Source organism: Lampris incognitus, chromosome 13 (genome assembly GCF_029633865.1).
Source record: "Lampris incognitus isolate fLamInc1 chromosome 13, fLamInc1.hap2, whole genome shotgun sequence".
Lineage (NCBI taxonomy): Eukaryota > Metazoa > Chordata > Actinopteri > Lampriformes > Lampridae > Lampris > Lampris incognitus.
Window position 1 is genome coordinate 34,569,020 of NC_079223.1, and position 15,845 is coordinate 34,584,864.

The window sequence follows — 15,845 nt, forward strand, 5'->3', positions numbered from 1 at the left end:
GTTCTAACAACCTGTGCTTTATATACTGCAGCGAAGCTGGGCCCTGGACTGACAGACACAAACACAAGGTAACAATGTAAAGGACACATGGAGGAACGGAGAAGGAGCCAGGCAAAAGAGGCTCCAGCACCGCCGAGTACCGGCCCGTGCAGCGTGCGGACGGAAAAACTGTTGACTTTGGAAATAAAAACCCTGTGTTACGCCAACCCGTGTCTGTCCTGCATCTCAGAACCCTCCTGTGGCACCGCCGTTATAAACAAACATTACATCATTTGTAAACCATTATATTACTACAAATTTGTACTGTAGGGTACATTTTCCACAAAAATAGAAAAGTATAGGCTGTACATGGTAATTGTGAATTCATGTTAACTCGCGTTTGTTTTATAAGCAGTTCAAAGGCCAAATGTGTGATCTAACAAAGTTTTTCAAAGAAGAGCAATTTGGATCAAGTACTTGAAAATGCAGTTTGTGAGAGTTTAGGCACTCAAGCATTTGTAAAATGCTTTGATAAATCAGGACAGGCGCATAAACAAAGTACTTCAAGCAAAACACCATAGTGCGTTGCAATGCCTTGCTCCTGGGCTTTCTACATCTGATGCCCGAGTCAAAAAACAAACAAAAACAAAAAATAAGCCCTACAAACCCAATCATTAAATATTATCAATTACTACTTCTAACTGATAGACCAACTTTGTCTCATACATGTCTTATTTTGGTTTTCCTTATTTATTCTGTCTTAGATAAAAGCTGATCAGCAGAAACGGGGTATAAGCGTCGAGAACATTGCCCAGGCGAATTTTACAAATGATGTCCACCAGGGACTGTTTAAACGAGTACTCAAACCCCCGTCTGGAGCTGTGTGGCTGTTAACAAAAACCCTTGGTAGATATAAAAGAGAAAACAGTGCACTCACCTTGAAACAACAGAGAAGCAGTGAGAGAAATTTCAGTACATATTAGTATGTGATTGTATTACATTGTGGGATGAAAATTTGCCCCTTAGCATACTTACTGTAAAAACCTAATTTCTTTACCTTTTGGTCATTTGTTACAGACTGGTTAAATAACTCTGCACTCGTGACACCAAGATGGGACTTTAGATGTGCACTCACCAGGATGACCTTCTCGATGTCTTTTGATGGGCACCAGTGAAACATCCCAGTTGAGTCGTACCTCTTCACGTTCATATCCATGTTCTCAATTTGTTCGTTTCCAGGGATTAGAAGGGGATCATGTCTGCTGAGAAAAGTAATAAAGAGAATCAATGTTAGAAGAATGGTTTCCAAACAACTCCATGAAATAGTTGCATCTCAGGTTTTTTTTTTCCCTTTTTCCCCCCAGTTGGACTTGGCCAATTACCCCACTCTTCTGAGCCGTCCCGGTTGCTGCTCTGTCCTCTCGGCCAATCCGGGGACGGCTGCAGACTACCACATGCCTCCTCCGATACATGTGGAGTTGCCAGCCGCTTCTTTTCACCTGACAGTGAAGAGTTTCACCAGGGCGATGTAGCGCGTGGGAGGATCACGGTATTCCCCCTCCCCCTGAACGACCAGGACACATACCCACAACCAGCATCTCACCCACAGACACAGCCAATTGCGTCTGTAGGGACACCCAACCAAGCTGGAGGTAACACAGGGATTCGAACCAGTGATCCCCGTGTTGGTAGGCAACAGAATAGACCACTACGCTACCTGGAGACCCTACTGCATCTCAGTTTTGGAAAAAAAAGAAAAAGTAATCTTCAGGAAACAAGGTGCCGTGGTGGCTTCTTATTGACAATCTGAATTTTACATGCAAATTACATTCTTTAATTTTACTACTTCAATCGGTAAGGCCCTTCGGATTCATAAGTACCACATCATTGCTGCCCTTCTTGCTCCCCCTGACCTGTGAGACAGACCATTGTTGCCCCAGACATCAGGGGCATCAGCGAGCTGAGGGACACACTGGTGGAGGCAGTGTGACAGAAAAGGACAGCAGGACTGGAGCAAGTGGCATGACAACATGAGCCCAGTTACTAGCTTCAACCTGCTCCTGACACCACGCAACTCAAACCATAAAAGCTCCAACTAGCCCCCACTTTAAATATTTCAGGAATTTGCCCAATCACATTTTGCTTTCCCAACTGCCGGCCATTAATGTTTCAGCAGTGTGTCACAACCAAAGCAGCTAATCTGCAGCAGCGGGCTGCTGAGTTTTATCCGCGGTAACACTGACCACGAAAGGTCTCCTGTCACTCCCGTAACACTGGCTCTCCTGCGGTTGCACACGCTCCACCAGACATGAGCTCAGAGTTCCTCCAAAGCAGATTCAGAAAACTTCATCCGAGAGTCCGAGTCAAGATTAGGAAATTTTAGTGACAATCCCCGATGAACGACACCATTTTCCATATCATCACAAATCGATTATAAAGTCAAATCTATATAACAGCAGCTATAAGTAGCACTCGTACGTTTCTAAAAAGAGAGATCTAGAAGCACGATTGACATTTGAGTAATATGGGGGAAAGCATCTCGAGAATTTGACATATATCGCTCTCAATATCCCTCTCTCTACCCTTTATCAGCACTGTCACTCACTGACAAGGCTTTCATGTTGCCTCCTCTTTCAGGCTGCATTTGGGTTGCATGCTGTCTCAAGTAAAAAAAAAAAAAAAAAAGCTGTCAATTAGCCACTCTCTCTCTCTCTCTCTCTCACTCACACACACACGCTCTTTTTTTTAATCTATCTCTTTCCCACCTCTCTGTCTCTCAATCGTCATCTATGGAGATTAAATCAGTCAGTGCAGGTGACAATAACACTGACAGCATTTAGTGTTTTTACACCCGGTCTGAATCTTTCATCCAGCGCTGTGTGTTGCACCAATCACTCCAGGAACCCCTTGTCACTTCAATCTGCTCAGCTCCGCTCCGCGCGGGGGCTGACTGGTGCATGCAGGCAGGCACAGGCAGGCTGCCGGTTCCACCTCTATCTGCCAAGACAGCTATCTTTCACAGAGCTATCAGTGGTGTGACTGGCAGCCTGTCACAGGCTCCACACCCCCCCCTCCCTCCGTGCCGCCCCAGATAAAGCCCACCACGGGGCTCGGGAGTCATTGACATTTGTGCCGCTGTGCCACGCCCAAGGAATATCAGCGGCAGGAGCGGCTTTGACTTTCCTCCGATCAGACGTGAGTCGTGACCCATCAAACGGGTCTGTGAGAATGGTGTTAATCCTATGGTGAGGACCGGAAAGCCACAGTGAAGAGCCAACGGGCCTCGTTCGCTCCGTCTGACAAGTCTGACTGGCTACTGGGAAAATGACTCAGTACTCACAAAGCCAAACAGATCATGTATGTATATCTCCAAAATACATATAGTATCATCACCAAGATAATACTGACAGCAAATCAACTTCTAAAATGAGACAGATAGATAGATAGATAGATAGATAGATAGATAGATAGATAGATAGATAGATAGATAGATAGATTTTTGTCACCATAGTTCATAATTACACTTTTACTTTTTGTCCGTGTGGAATAAACTGATTGTGTGTTGCTTATTAGACTCCTTCAAAATTACTGTTAGCACATATGTTAGCACATCATATAGAATTTGCATCAACATGCATAACAACTGTAAAAAAAAAACAAATACCCCGCATTATATATATTATAAAACAGCCGTCTCTGTCTCTCTTTCTCCATTGTTCCATCTCTCCCTCCCTTCCATAGTATGTATTTCTAATGGCGGAGTTATTCTAGTGTATCACCCTTCAGTCGCAAGCAGGGAACGGGAGTGCTCCCCCAGTCCCTCACTGCGAGGCTATGAAGGCAGCCTCTCGCTTTGAAAATTTTCCCCATCATGCAAACTGACAAAGGCATGCTTTTCAAAAACCCACAGCCAATCTGTTGATCATTATTTATTTACAAAGGCCTTCAGGCTGCAAGTCCTGTAAAAACCGTACTTGATATGGTATACGCCGGCTCGCCTGCTAGCGCTCGGCTGTGTTCTCCCCCTCCTTGCTTGTAGAATAAAGTATCCCTAAGGCTACTTCAAACAATCACTTTTCATTGTGCATAAAATCCACCTTGTAAGGCATGACTGTTTAATATATATGGTGTTATATGTTGACGGGGGCAGCTGTGAAGGGGGGCTGTGGAGAACTGTGATGGGTAATTTGATGTTTTGCTGAGGGCTAGGACTTGAAAAAAACTACACCTATAACAGAGGACCTGTCATCCCAGTACCCAAGAGCCAGCAGAATACAGAAGCACCCCTAAAGCAGAGAAAACTTTGACACCGCTTTGAAGCATTTTCAAAACTGAGTAAATAACTCCCAAGAATTATTATCACTGCGAGATCAAAGCAGCGATGCATATATTACACGGCAAACGGGGACCATCTCCTAGGCAAAAGAGGAAGAGACGAAAAGGTTTTGTGCTTCAAGTTAAGCAACAAAAAAAAAAGAAAAACTAAACACCCTTCTAAACTGGCAGTTAGCTGGAAATGTGCCAATTTCTTTTTCCTTTTTTTGGGGTAACAGTGTGCTCCCTCTGAGCAAGGGCATCTCAAATGTTGCTCTGTTGCAAACTAGACTAAAGGGTACGAGACTCTACGTTGGGCTAATAGTTTGGCAAGTGTGAAGGCTTATTAAATTGCTTGTTTTCTGGAGAACTGAGGGGGAGGCCGACGAATATACTGGCCAAATAAACCCAGGCAGCAGGAGGAATGCTGCTGCAGCCTGCCCTAAGGGGAGCTAGCAACACCAACTTACCAACTCTAAAAGCGTGTAAGGAAAACCTACCGGAACTGTACAAAACTCTGCAGTCTGTACCAGCTGGAATAAAATACGAAGTGAGGACCATAAGATGGAAAATCCTTCTTAAGCAACATTAATCGCATCTAATAGTAACTGAACATTTAATAGATGTAATAAAAATTATCAGCTCTAGGGTGTCTGGGTAGCGTAGCGGTCTATTCCGTTGCCTACCAACACGGGGATCACCAGTTCGAATCATCATGTTACCTCTGGCTTGGTCGGGCGTCCCTACAGACACAATTTGCCGTGTCTGCGGGTGGGAAGCTGGATGTGTCCTGGTCGCTTGCACTAGCGCCTCCTCTGGTCGGTCGGGGCGCCTGTTCAGGGGGGAGGGGGAACTGGGAGGAATAGCGTGATCCTCCCACATGCTACATCCCCCTGGTCAAACTCCTCACTGTCAGAAGTGGCTGGCGACTCCACATGTATCAGAGGAGGCATGTGGTAGTCTGCAGCCCTCCCCGGATTGGCAGAGGGGGTGGAGCAGCGACCGGGACAGCTTGGAAGAGTGGGGTAATTGGCCGGATACAATTGGGGAGAAAAGGGGGGGGGACTCAAAAAAATGTTCAGCTCTCATTATTTCTTATCATCTTGAGCAACACTTTTGGTTTATTGCTTCTAATAAACCATAAATATGATTCAAAATGCAAATTACTATTTCCCCAATCAGGAGATCTAGCATCTTTCATGGCTGCGTAAAAAGCACAGTTCAACTACAAACAGAGACAAAATGTGTGCAACAAAAATCACACAGCATGCTACGTATCCCCCCCCCTTGCATATTCATGAAACAGCCCGTAACACTCACTCTCATTTAGGGACAGGCAACTTCGCTATGAGTGTCCCTGTCTTTTTAGATATTTACCACCATATATTCATCCTGTCACTACAATCTGCAGTTTGCCCACTTAGTATTTTTTGTGCTGTCGTGTTGCCTAACCCTTTCTAGCCAGCCACAGGAGCGCACAAACCCAGCCTTTTATCTTTCAAAATCAATTAACAGCAATTTAATTCCACAGGACAGGATAAAAGGAAGGTAATATTTGAATTCATATTTGATTGTGATGATACATCTTGCATATGGCCTTAAGTACCAGAAACACTACTCACAGGGGTTCCCACAATAGAGGAGCAGCCTGAGGGCAAAGTAACCATGCAGGTCCCTCTGATTGGTTGCTGGTGTCATTAGTGCCAGCATTGTTTAAGAAGTACATGTGGACCAGATTGGAGGAGGTGACAGCTGGGAGTTAAAAGCCATAGGAGTTTTCAAATGGTTCCTCGCAGCCTCTTTTCAAAATAGAAATATTATTTCAGCTCTGTCATAATGCACTGACAGCATGCGATCCTCACCAGCCAAGCCTAACATGGCTCTTCTTTCTCCGTCTCCTTCTCCACAAAGACGTTCTTAGCTCCCTCATCTTCAACCCCTAATTTGCCCCCTCCTGTGCATCCTCATTCCCACCATCCCGCTACCGGCAACATCCATCATTGAGGTATTGCTTGCACATACACCCCCCACCCCCACCCCAGGTCTCCTTCCCTCCCGTAGTTCCCTCTGTCTGACTTTCTCTCCATCTCTGTTTGAAGGCTGCAGGGAGAACAAAATCGGTGTCTTACCTCATCATTTTGGGTGAGCAGTTGGGCGAGTTTCGCATCCCTCCGTTGCGTTGCTTTTTTTTGGGTGACAGAGTTGATGGATGCTCATCTTCAACTGCAAACACACGCAAAGTGTCAGAATAGGGAGAAGGGGTTGGGGAAACATGTGGTGGACCTGACATATCAAAAAAAAAAAGAAGCCATCACTCAATCAACCATTGCAAACCAATAAAAAAAAGGAAAATTAATGTGTGAATTTGAGAGAAGACCTCCAAAAATATACAAAGAAAGCATTAGTAAAGGACAAAGGTGAATCTAAGAAAGGCAGGAGAAAAACCAAGGAGAAAAACCAATAACAAGCTGCAAGGGCCCACCTCTGAAACCCCCCATTTATTGTTGGATCTATTCAGCTGCATTTTGCTGAGCCTAACACGAATCTGTTCTGCACATACGTTTGCATGAGGCTGGACCTCTAGCAGTCTGCATCAGTGTGACCACGCTTACCTATGCCAATAACTACCATTGTGGGTACGGACTGTCATTGTCAGTTGGGCACAAGCAGAAGCAATGACAGTGGGAAACAGAAAGGTGATGAAGATGGTTCTGAGTGGGTTTGTTTTGTTTTTGCATGGATGACTATATGGCCCGACCCATCATTCCAGTTCTAATTTAAGTGCACAATGGCTCTTCTACAGGTCTACCTCCATGCCATGAGAACACTTAACACTCAGCACATATTGTGAAGGAAAGCACTCTCGCAGGTCCAAACAGCACTCCAACAGAGTATAAATTAGTGGGCTACACATATCGAAAGCAGTTTGTGAGAGCACACCACCCACCAGTAGGAGAAGGTCAGAACTAGCCTTAAAACTTGAAATTAAAAATAAATGAGCAACAGAACCTCATGTAAGATTTAATAACCTACCCCCCTCCTTTTTTTTTTAACACTTGGGCTTTTGCAGAACACCATGTCACAGTGATGTATTAGATTAGCTTCATTCAAATTAGGCTCAGTTTCCTGTCAGATACGTTTTGTTGTGTTGAAGAGCTGAAAAATGTCAAACTGAGCTCAAGTCTAAGACAGAGGGCACTACAAAGAGCAGCCAGCGTAGACCCAGCCCAGCTGTCTGAGGATTCAAGTCTGGCTAAAAGCAGTCTGATCTTCACTACTTTCTGAGTTTCAAGAGCTATCAGACAGGCACCCAGATACTCTTCTCCACTCTGTGCTCTCCCAGCACAAATGCCAAGTCCACTGTCACTTCAAACCCATATTAGTCCTTTGGTTAGAAATCAATACCACAGCATGATATTAGTGCAAATCAATGCGTGCGCTGCAGGCTGTGACTACTCCAAGCATGTGGAATTTCATTATTGTCTGAGGATTTGTTCTAGACTGTCACCTAATTGTGCTAATAAAAGATAAGAAATATGATTTTGCCTTTTAATAAAATGTCATTCGCTGACATTTCCTTTACGCAATTGGGCGTTCTGAATAGTTAACATCACAAGTGCTTTCCACTTGACAAATAATTTCCCAATGTACTTTTAAAATACCACATCAAGAAATACGCATTCTGAGTAACACTGTTTCACAGAATCTTATTTTAATCCTTATCTATATCTATACACTTACAAAAGAAAGTTTTACACTGCGTGTGTAAAGATTACTGCAACGTGTATATCTGAAGGCAAAAACTAATGACTGACTTAAGTCTATTCTGTTTTCTAGTGTTTTAACACTCCATAGTTTGAATTCTCCCACACACACCCACACACAGAGTAGTGGTTGCGGTATTAGTGTGTGCATGTGTTAAATCCATGCAAAGCAGCAATGGCGGCAACAGCAGCAGCTCGTACCGGCTGAGAGAACAATGAACCCTCATGCAGCAAACAACACCAGATAGAAGGACGAGACGGGCAAAGTTACTGACTGATGCATCCCGCTAAGGGGTGGGGGCAACCTACAGGGCCTACTGTGACTGAGCAGCGAGGTATTACTGGGATGGTAGCGGTATTTCACTGGCAGACTGCGGGCCCGGTTCAGCCGACTCTCAGCCAGGGCTCTCCCCGCCGCGTCCCCAAGGCCTGAAACACTGAGGCGCAGTCGTGAGGGGTCAGCCCCGGGCCCAAGTCCCGGCCCCACGGGGAGCAGGCTTCCTTTACGGTTATTAACGAGGGGGATGTCGGCCGTGCCTGGGTACGCCGGGGGGTCCTGGTAGGGGTGCAGGGCGTTGGGGTGGAATGCATTTGAGGTGATGGAGATGGAGGCGCAGTTGGCAATTTTAATCGATCGGTTCTGAAAAGACGGTCTAACTTCATCCTTTACTGTCGAACAACGGAGAATAATTGAAAAAAAAGCCCCATATTAGTGCTTAACACTTAGATTGTGAAGACAAAAAAATAAATTGTTGTAGACTTTTTTAAGCTTTATGATGTTAGAAACGCTGCAGGTTACGGATTTAGCAGAGATTTGGGGATGGGGAATTCATCCTTTATTGTGGCACGTACACAAGCCACTAACACAAAGTGTTAGTGAAAAACAATGTGCCATCATAAAACAAAATATCTCACTATTATTTCGCTACTTAATCAAATGCTTATTTATTCAAAAAAATAATCTTTATGGGCAATTTATTTCCCCTTTGATCAGGTTAAGGTCTGAATGGGAGAGCAGTGCCATAAAAGCAGGCATCATTTATTCCTTAATTGACGCTGACACTTCATTTTTATTTAACACCACTTATCCACTTGGTATACGCTTTAACTGAAATGTTTGAAATGACATTTACTTTGCATTCGTGACAAACATGAATTAATTAGAAGCTTCCCAGTTTTCTTTCTCAGTCGTGCTACATCGCCTAGTAGAACAAAGCAGAGACACCGCCTGGCTAAAACCAGTCACACCAAATCAGGTTAAATGTCATCTCAACCATAACGTGCAGCACATTACTTTCCTTCCAACAAACCTAAAGGCCTACATAGAAATGTATGAAATCAACTTGCCTCCCTTTTTTTTTTTCAGAAAATATTTGCAAGAAGGTAATTCATTTTGATTTTATACATACATACACATATATATATATATATATATATATATGTATATATAAAATTTTGGGATCCCCCCCCTTTTCTCCCCAACTGTGCCCAGCCAATTACCCTATTTTCTGAGCCGTCCCGGTCACTGCTCCACCCCCTCTGCCGATCCGGGGAGGTATGCAGACTACCACATGCCTCCACTGATATACTATGTGGAGTCGCCAGCCGCTTCTTTTCACCTGACAGGAGTTTCGCTAGGGGGAAGATCACGCTATTCCCCCCTCCCCCACGAGCAGATGCCCCGACTGACCAGAGGAGGCGCTAGTGCAGTGACCAGGACACATACCCACATCCAGCTTCCCACCCAATTGTGTCTGCGGGGACGTCCGACCAAGCCGGAGGTACCATGGGGATTCGAACTGCCTTCCCCGTGTTGATAGGCAATGGAATAGACCGCTATGCTACCCGGACGCCTGGAAATATATTTGAGATTAAAAACAATAAAACTTTTATACAGTAAATTATCATGCTAATAAGAGCCTATTTCCAACTTCAACAATAATTAATTTGTTGCCAGAGCCTACCAGTATGCCAGATATACCATACTAATGGAAGCACATTCAATGCCCACACACACACACACACACACAGACCAAATCCTGTGAGGACTGCTGAGTCAATCCATAGATCTACAGTAAAGCACAGGTCAAGGTGAGTGAAGGGAAGATTACAAATGGAGGTGAGACAAATATCCATTTGTTAAGTCGACAGGGAGAGGAGAGAGGAGGAGCTCTTTTCTCCCGTTGGTTGGTTGGTTGGATGGGTGGATGGATGGTTGGGTTGGTTGGTTGGTAGGGAGAGCGTGGTTGGGTGGCCCCAAGCGATAAACAGACGTTTATCCCAGCCGTCAGCTGCCTCCTTGATTTTCGGGGCGCCACCGATAGCTCCTGGATTCATCTGGCCCTTGTCAAACACAAGCAGTATCAGCGTGCGCTCACCCACCCTGGCAGGTCCACTGTGCACTCCGAACAACCCAGACGGCAACTGTCCCTTCCTGAAATGCTAATCACATGACGGCACCCTCGTGCATGCGAGCCTTATCAGATTGCCGTGACCCAACGTAAACTGGATGATGAGGTGGTGGAATAGCATCTAAAAATGTTTACTTTGGTGTGTGAGCTAAGTTGGCTTTGTTTACACAGTGGTTTATTACATTAGAGAGCTATGCCCCACATCCGTGCTTAACTTGCATGGAACAGCCTTTTAAGCTTCGCATTTTGGTTTTGTTAGTGTTTTGTTTATTGGAGACATATTACTAACTGTAGACTTTAGTTTGTCATATTGCACTCACAAGATACTTCTTATTCCAGTGAAGAGTACCGTCAATATATAGCTCAATGGTATTCTTTATGCTCTCTTGCTTGAAACATAAAATAAAATTTGTGTTGCTAAATAAAAAAAAAACTGTATAAAAGAAAAAAACAGCATATCTGAGCAAACATCGATGCCTTTCTAGCAGGGGACAGTAGTGCATGAGACATTTATTTAATTCACTCTGAAAAGATTTACCTAAACTGCAATCAGCTTTGAATCGAACGCCAGCCTCTTTTTGACCTCCAATGTTCCCTGGTGTTGTAGCGCCATCTGCTGCTAGATGCAGCACAATACAAACAGAATATTTCATACAACTAAACAACGCCATGAAAACTGCAGAATTGCCACTTAGCCGTTTTAAATATTAAGAACTAAAAACATGTAGGGGTTTTAAACTAGCAGTCGATTAGATGGCGACCTACATGACATGTTTACATGAATTAATGGAGGTTAAGGCGGCACATATTTCCTTAAGGGACAATAAATTAAACAATGGTTAAAAAAGTGGTTAAACTTTGTTAGCGCTTTGCTTCTGTATAAGAGAAATGAGAGAGCAGCTATACATTATAAATGTACAAGGGGAAACAAAGCACAGACCAAAGCAGAGCATCAGCACTGATCATGTGACAGGACATTTTTTGGCGACTACACAGATCTAAAGACTGGGGGAGTTGAAGCAGGGTGGAGAGGGATAGAGAGACACACTTACGTGATCTGACATATCCATTATACTTATATTTGGCTGAGGAGAGTACAAAGACAAATGGCAAGTTACATGGTGGAAGAATACTGGAATGATACTGACAGACACAAAAAAGAAGCAGCGACATCAAAAGTGGATGAGATGGAGATCAGAATATGAAAAACAAACTTTTTAGAAAATGATGGCAGTATTTCTATTAGGCATGCTTGAAAAACAGCATGGACATGGGTGCAATGGTTGTAATATGGTATAAAGGTGCAATAAAAAGCTAAAATGGAAGCACGGATGGGATAAATTGTCTCAGGAGTGGCCGAGCCACTTGACAATTGTTCAAAACTTTTCAGTGAAGACTACAAAAACTTCTACCTTACAATTGAGATATTATTTCACATAAAGTTATGACTGAGCTTGAACTCTTACCGTGGTGGGTTCAACATTTTGTAATTTCTTATTTACAAACTCACAAATCCTTGAACATGGAAAAAAAAGGTTGAAGAATTGTGATGAACAGTGGTACGGCGGCTCCAGACTGTAGATAAAACTGACAGCTTATCCACTATAAGATAACACTACATACTCAGCTCCATATCCCAAAACACAGACAACAGACAATCTGCAAAACACACCAAGAGAGAATCAGCCAGATCGCTAGTTTGCATTTACACAAGGGAAGGTGATTCTACAAACCTACAAGCACAAGGGTTCACTTGTTGGCTTTTAAACATCCAGCTCTGAGGTAAGCATTCGGGCAAGGTCTCCACCACTGTCAGTTTCACTGATTTGGTGTCATATCACCCTGACTGAGTGAAGTACTGAAGACTGATGTAGGTACCTGCACAGGAAGTACTTCAGCCAAGCCTTCGACGAGACTAAGCTGCCGACCCTGCCTGCTCTCCACCAGAGAGTCTCTAACAGCGGTAAAGGTCATGCTGAGGGCCCAGGGCTGGCCTGTGACACAGATCCTCAAAAAGGGACCCACAGTGGCCCTGGCATCTGTCTCTAGCAATCTGCCTGTGCCCGCAGAGGCAGCAGGCTAACTGGCTAGCATCTGGGGCATAGCAAGGCGACATAGCACAGAGGAGAGAGGGGGAACCAAGCCTGCCTGGTGGACAGGAGCTGTCAGGCCAGGTTTGGTGACGGACCAGCTGGGCCGGGAAAACGAAAATGCAAACATAATTTCCATGTCAGGGCAGATAAGGTCTCCCACATGAGACGCAGATGCACATGCATGCACAGACACACAAATACAAGTGCATGATGTCGCATGCATAAACACAATGATGTGGACACGCGCACACACACACAGACCCCGTAGGCCCTTGCCTAGCTTTAGCTCAAGCCGAAAGGCTCTCCAAAGGCCCAGGTCGCCAACCCTTGTCCATAGCCCAGCTCTATAGTAGCTTGAACTATTCGGTCCATTAGGTTTCCTTTCATCTCTAAGCTATCCTCCCTAGATGGAGCTGATACAATATCCTAACACCAAAAAGCCCGAACTTGGCACACAAAGTGGAGAATATACTCGAAAGCTCTGACTGTGTAAATTTGCTTAATATCTCTGAACAGTCATTGTTGGAATATTAAGGTATACTGAGGTTGGTAGTGAAAATTAAACACTGACTCAAAACATTATTTGATGTCTCTACTCAAGCAGGACAACATTTTCTTGTTAACTATTCTGCCAGTCGACGCTGTTATAATGTTGCTCTCGCTACGCTTTCTACTGCTTGTAAAATCGTTCCTATCTCTATCTCACATCATAGCCGTTCGGGTGAGCAAACCGTGTTCACTTGTCACATATCTTATCGTCCTCAAGCTTTTGGATAATTGTATACTCTATATGCTTTCTAAAAGAACAATGATAAACTTGAGGGGGGGAAAAAATTACCTAATAGACTTCTGAAAGGCTAAAGCTCTCCAAGAATCCCATTGTTCGCTGCAACACCTGAGTATACAATACAAAATTGCTCCCTAAAAGATTATACCTTTTAAGCCCACAGAATATCCTTAAAATAAGGTTCAACGTGTTTTGCATCTTTGGCATGAAAAGCTGCATTATATTTCAGCTGAAACAGACTACTGCAGGGGTGTATTTGTGTGGTCTGGATGCAAGTACCTCTCAGAACACAGTGCACAGCATAATGCAAGGAGCTTTGAAAAGTACTGTAAATGAGAGAAGGCTATCCAAGGAGTCAGTTAGACAAGTACCCACGGTAGAAAAATCTGTTTCAGATGTACAAAAGAGCATGAAGTCATCGTGGATAGAGATGTCTTACTCAGTCTGGTGGAAAAAAAAGGAGGGGTAATGAAGAGAGGAAATCCAGCAATCTCTGACTGACAAAGCACCGACGCTCTTTCACTAAACTCACTTTGTTCAGACAAAGCCAGAGTTAAAACGGAAAAGAAATCTAAGACAGCGAAGGTTTTCCTGAGATCCAACAGGGGGTTGAGGGAGAAGTGAGATCAGTAACCATGTAATGGCCAGTAATTGGTACCAAGGGATATCAACGCCGACCAAACTACAAGAGGCCAAGCCAAACTCATCGTGGCAGGTTTGACACTAATCTGGGCTGAGTCGGCAGACGGTGGGAGAATGTTGAGGAGGAAATCAGATCTGTATGTCTGAACCCAAGGCTTTGATAGCTAGGCCTACTGCTGCCATGTCTAATTGAAAGACAATTTAGTATTTCCTAACTCCTCAAAAAGAAAAATGGAGAGGGGAGGGGTCCTCCCTGCTGTCTTAAGAGCTTGAGGTCTTCATACCGTTTCTCTATCAAGCTCAATTGTTTTGTAATCCTTACTGTTCTTACCCTCTCCAACCCTTTCTTCTTTCCACAGTACCTGATCCATTTCCTCCTCCCTTTCCTGTCCCCTCTCCAAACCCTTAAACCAGCTCTGATAGCCTGCAGGATCTCCAGCAGAGATGAATTACCTCACATATTTCCCACTCCCCCATACACACACATTAGTACAGCTGCAGGCCGACCAGGACGGCTTATGAAATTAACATCTCACTGAAAAGGGTCCGAAAACCAGATCTGCTATATCAATTAGTGATCTAAGTTCCCATTAAGGTTAAACCTAACATTTTTTTTTTTGCCTAATCGTTAAATTTCCATGGAAAAGTGGAAAAGTATAAAGGATGATATTGTGGACTGATTTGTAATGAATAACAAACAACAACAACAAGAGCAAGCAATCAGCCGCTGTTACTGAGATAACATGGACAGTATCCAAAGAACAGCAAAGTGACATTTTCTCCAAGAGAGATATCCGAAATCTAAAGATGTTTGCATCAATGTATATATATATATTTTTTTTATTTTGATATACTTTAATGATCCCTGTAGGGAAATTATGCTCTGCATTTAACCCATCCTAGCGGTGTAGCTAGCAGCGGTGGGCAGCCGCCATGCAGCACCCGGGGATCAACTCCGGTTCTTCTTTCCATGCATGTCAAGGGCACGGACAGGAGTACTGACCCTAACATGCATGTCTTTTTGATGGTGGGGGAAACCGGAGCAGCCAGAGAAAACCCACTGCGGACGGGGAGAACATGCAAACTCCACACAGAAGACAACCTGGGATGACCCCCAAGGTTGGACAACCCCGGGGTTCGAACCCAGGACCTTCTTGCTGTGAGGCAACAGCACTAACCACTGCGCCACCATGCCACCCTAATATTGTGCCTCATTTTTAAAGACTTGGAAAAGCTGTGTCAAAATCCTCAAAATGCCTCTCGAGTGGCATGTGCTCATCAGAGAAAAAAAGGGGCTACCCTCAGAGCTTTGCACAGTTGATTCTGCTGACGTCAAAAGAAAAGATCAGTCCACAACAAAAGTAAGGCTGGCTGAATTGAAAAGAAAAAGGGCAGAATTTATGAAGAGTAAACTTGGAGGCTTCCTCAAAAACATAAGTGGCTTTCAAAGTAATGACAAAAATAATAGTTTTTGTAATAAAGATTGTTATCAGCATACAGAACCTGCACAACATCCCTACAAGAAAGAAAAAAAATAACAACACAGCATCTACAATTGTTGAAATATACAGACATCTTATGTTTAAACAGGTGAAAACACAAAACACCAACTCTCCAATAGCATTGTTTATCCCACAACTGCTTGACTGGTGCAGCATGCGATAGCCAATCATCTAACAGCGCCACTGAAGCAGCAGCACAAAGGCAGGCCACCACCACCACCACCACCCCATCACACAGTCCACTGGTGACCCACAACAACACTACACACCACCATGAACAATGCAAAAGACACACATCCCACAGATAAGAAAAGGAAATTAAAACAGATATATAATCAGATCAACATATCGAC

At 44.0% G+C, this 15,845-nt stretch overlaps 1 protein-coding gene across 1 annotated transcript in view; it reads right to left on the minus strand.

Annotated features, from left to right (window-relative positions):
- The window catches only part of kcnma1a (potassium large conductance calcium-activated channel, subfamily M, alpha member 1a), a 219,611-nt gene that overhangs the window by 24,034 nt on the left and 179,732 nt on the right, over window positions 1-15,845 (minus strand). The window contains exons 20-23 of the mRNA XM_056292393.1: window positions 11,521-11,553; window positions 11,007-11,087; window positions 6,423-6,516; window positions 1,115-1,241 (exon numbers count right to left, since the gene is read on the minus strand). Of these exons, the coding sequence (XP_056148368.1) occupies window positions 1,115-1,241; window positions 6,423-6,516; window positions 11,007-11,087; window positions 11,521-11,553 (335 nt within the window). The remainder of the gene's footprint in view (window positions 1-1,114; window positions 1,242-6,422; window positions 6,517-11,006; window positions 11,088-11,520; window positions 11,554-15,845) is intronic.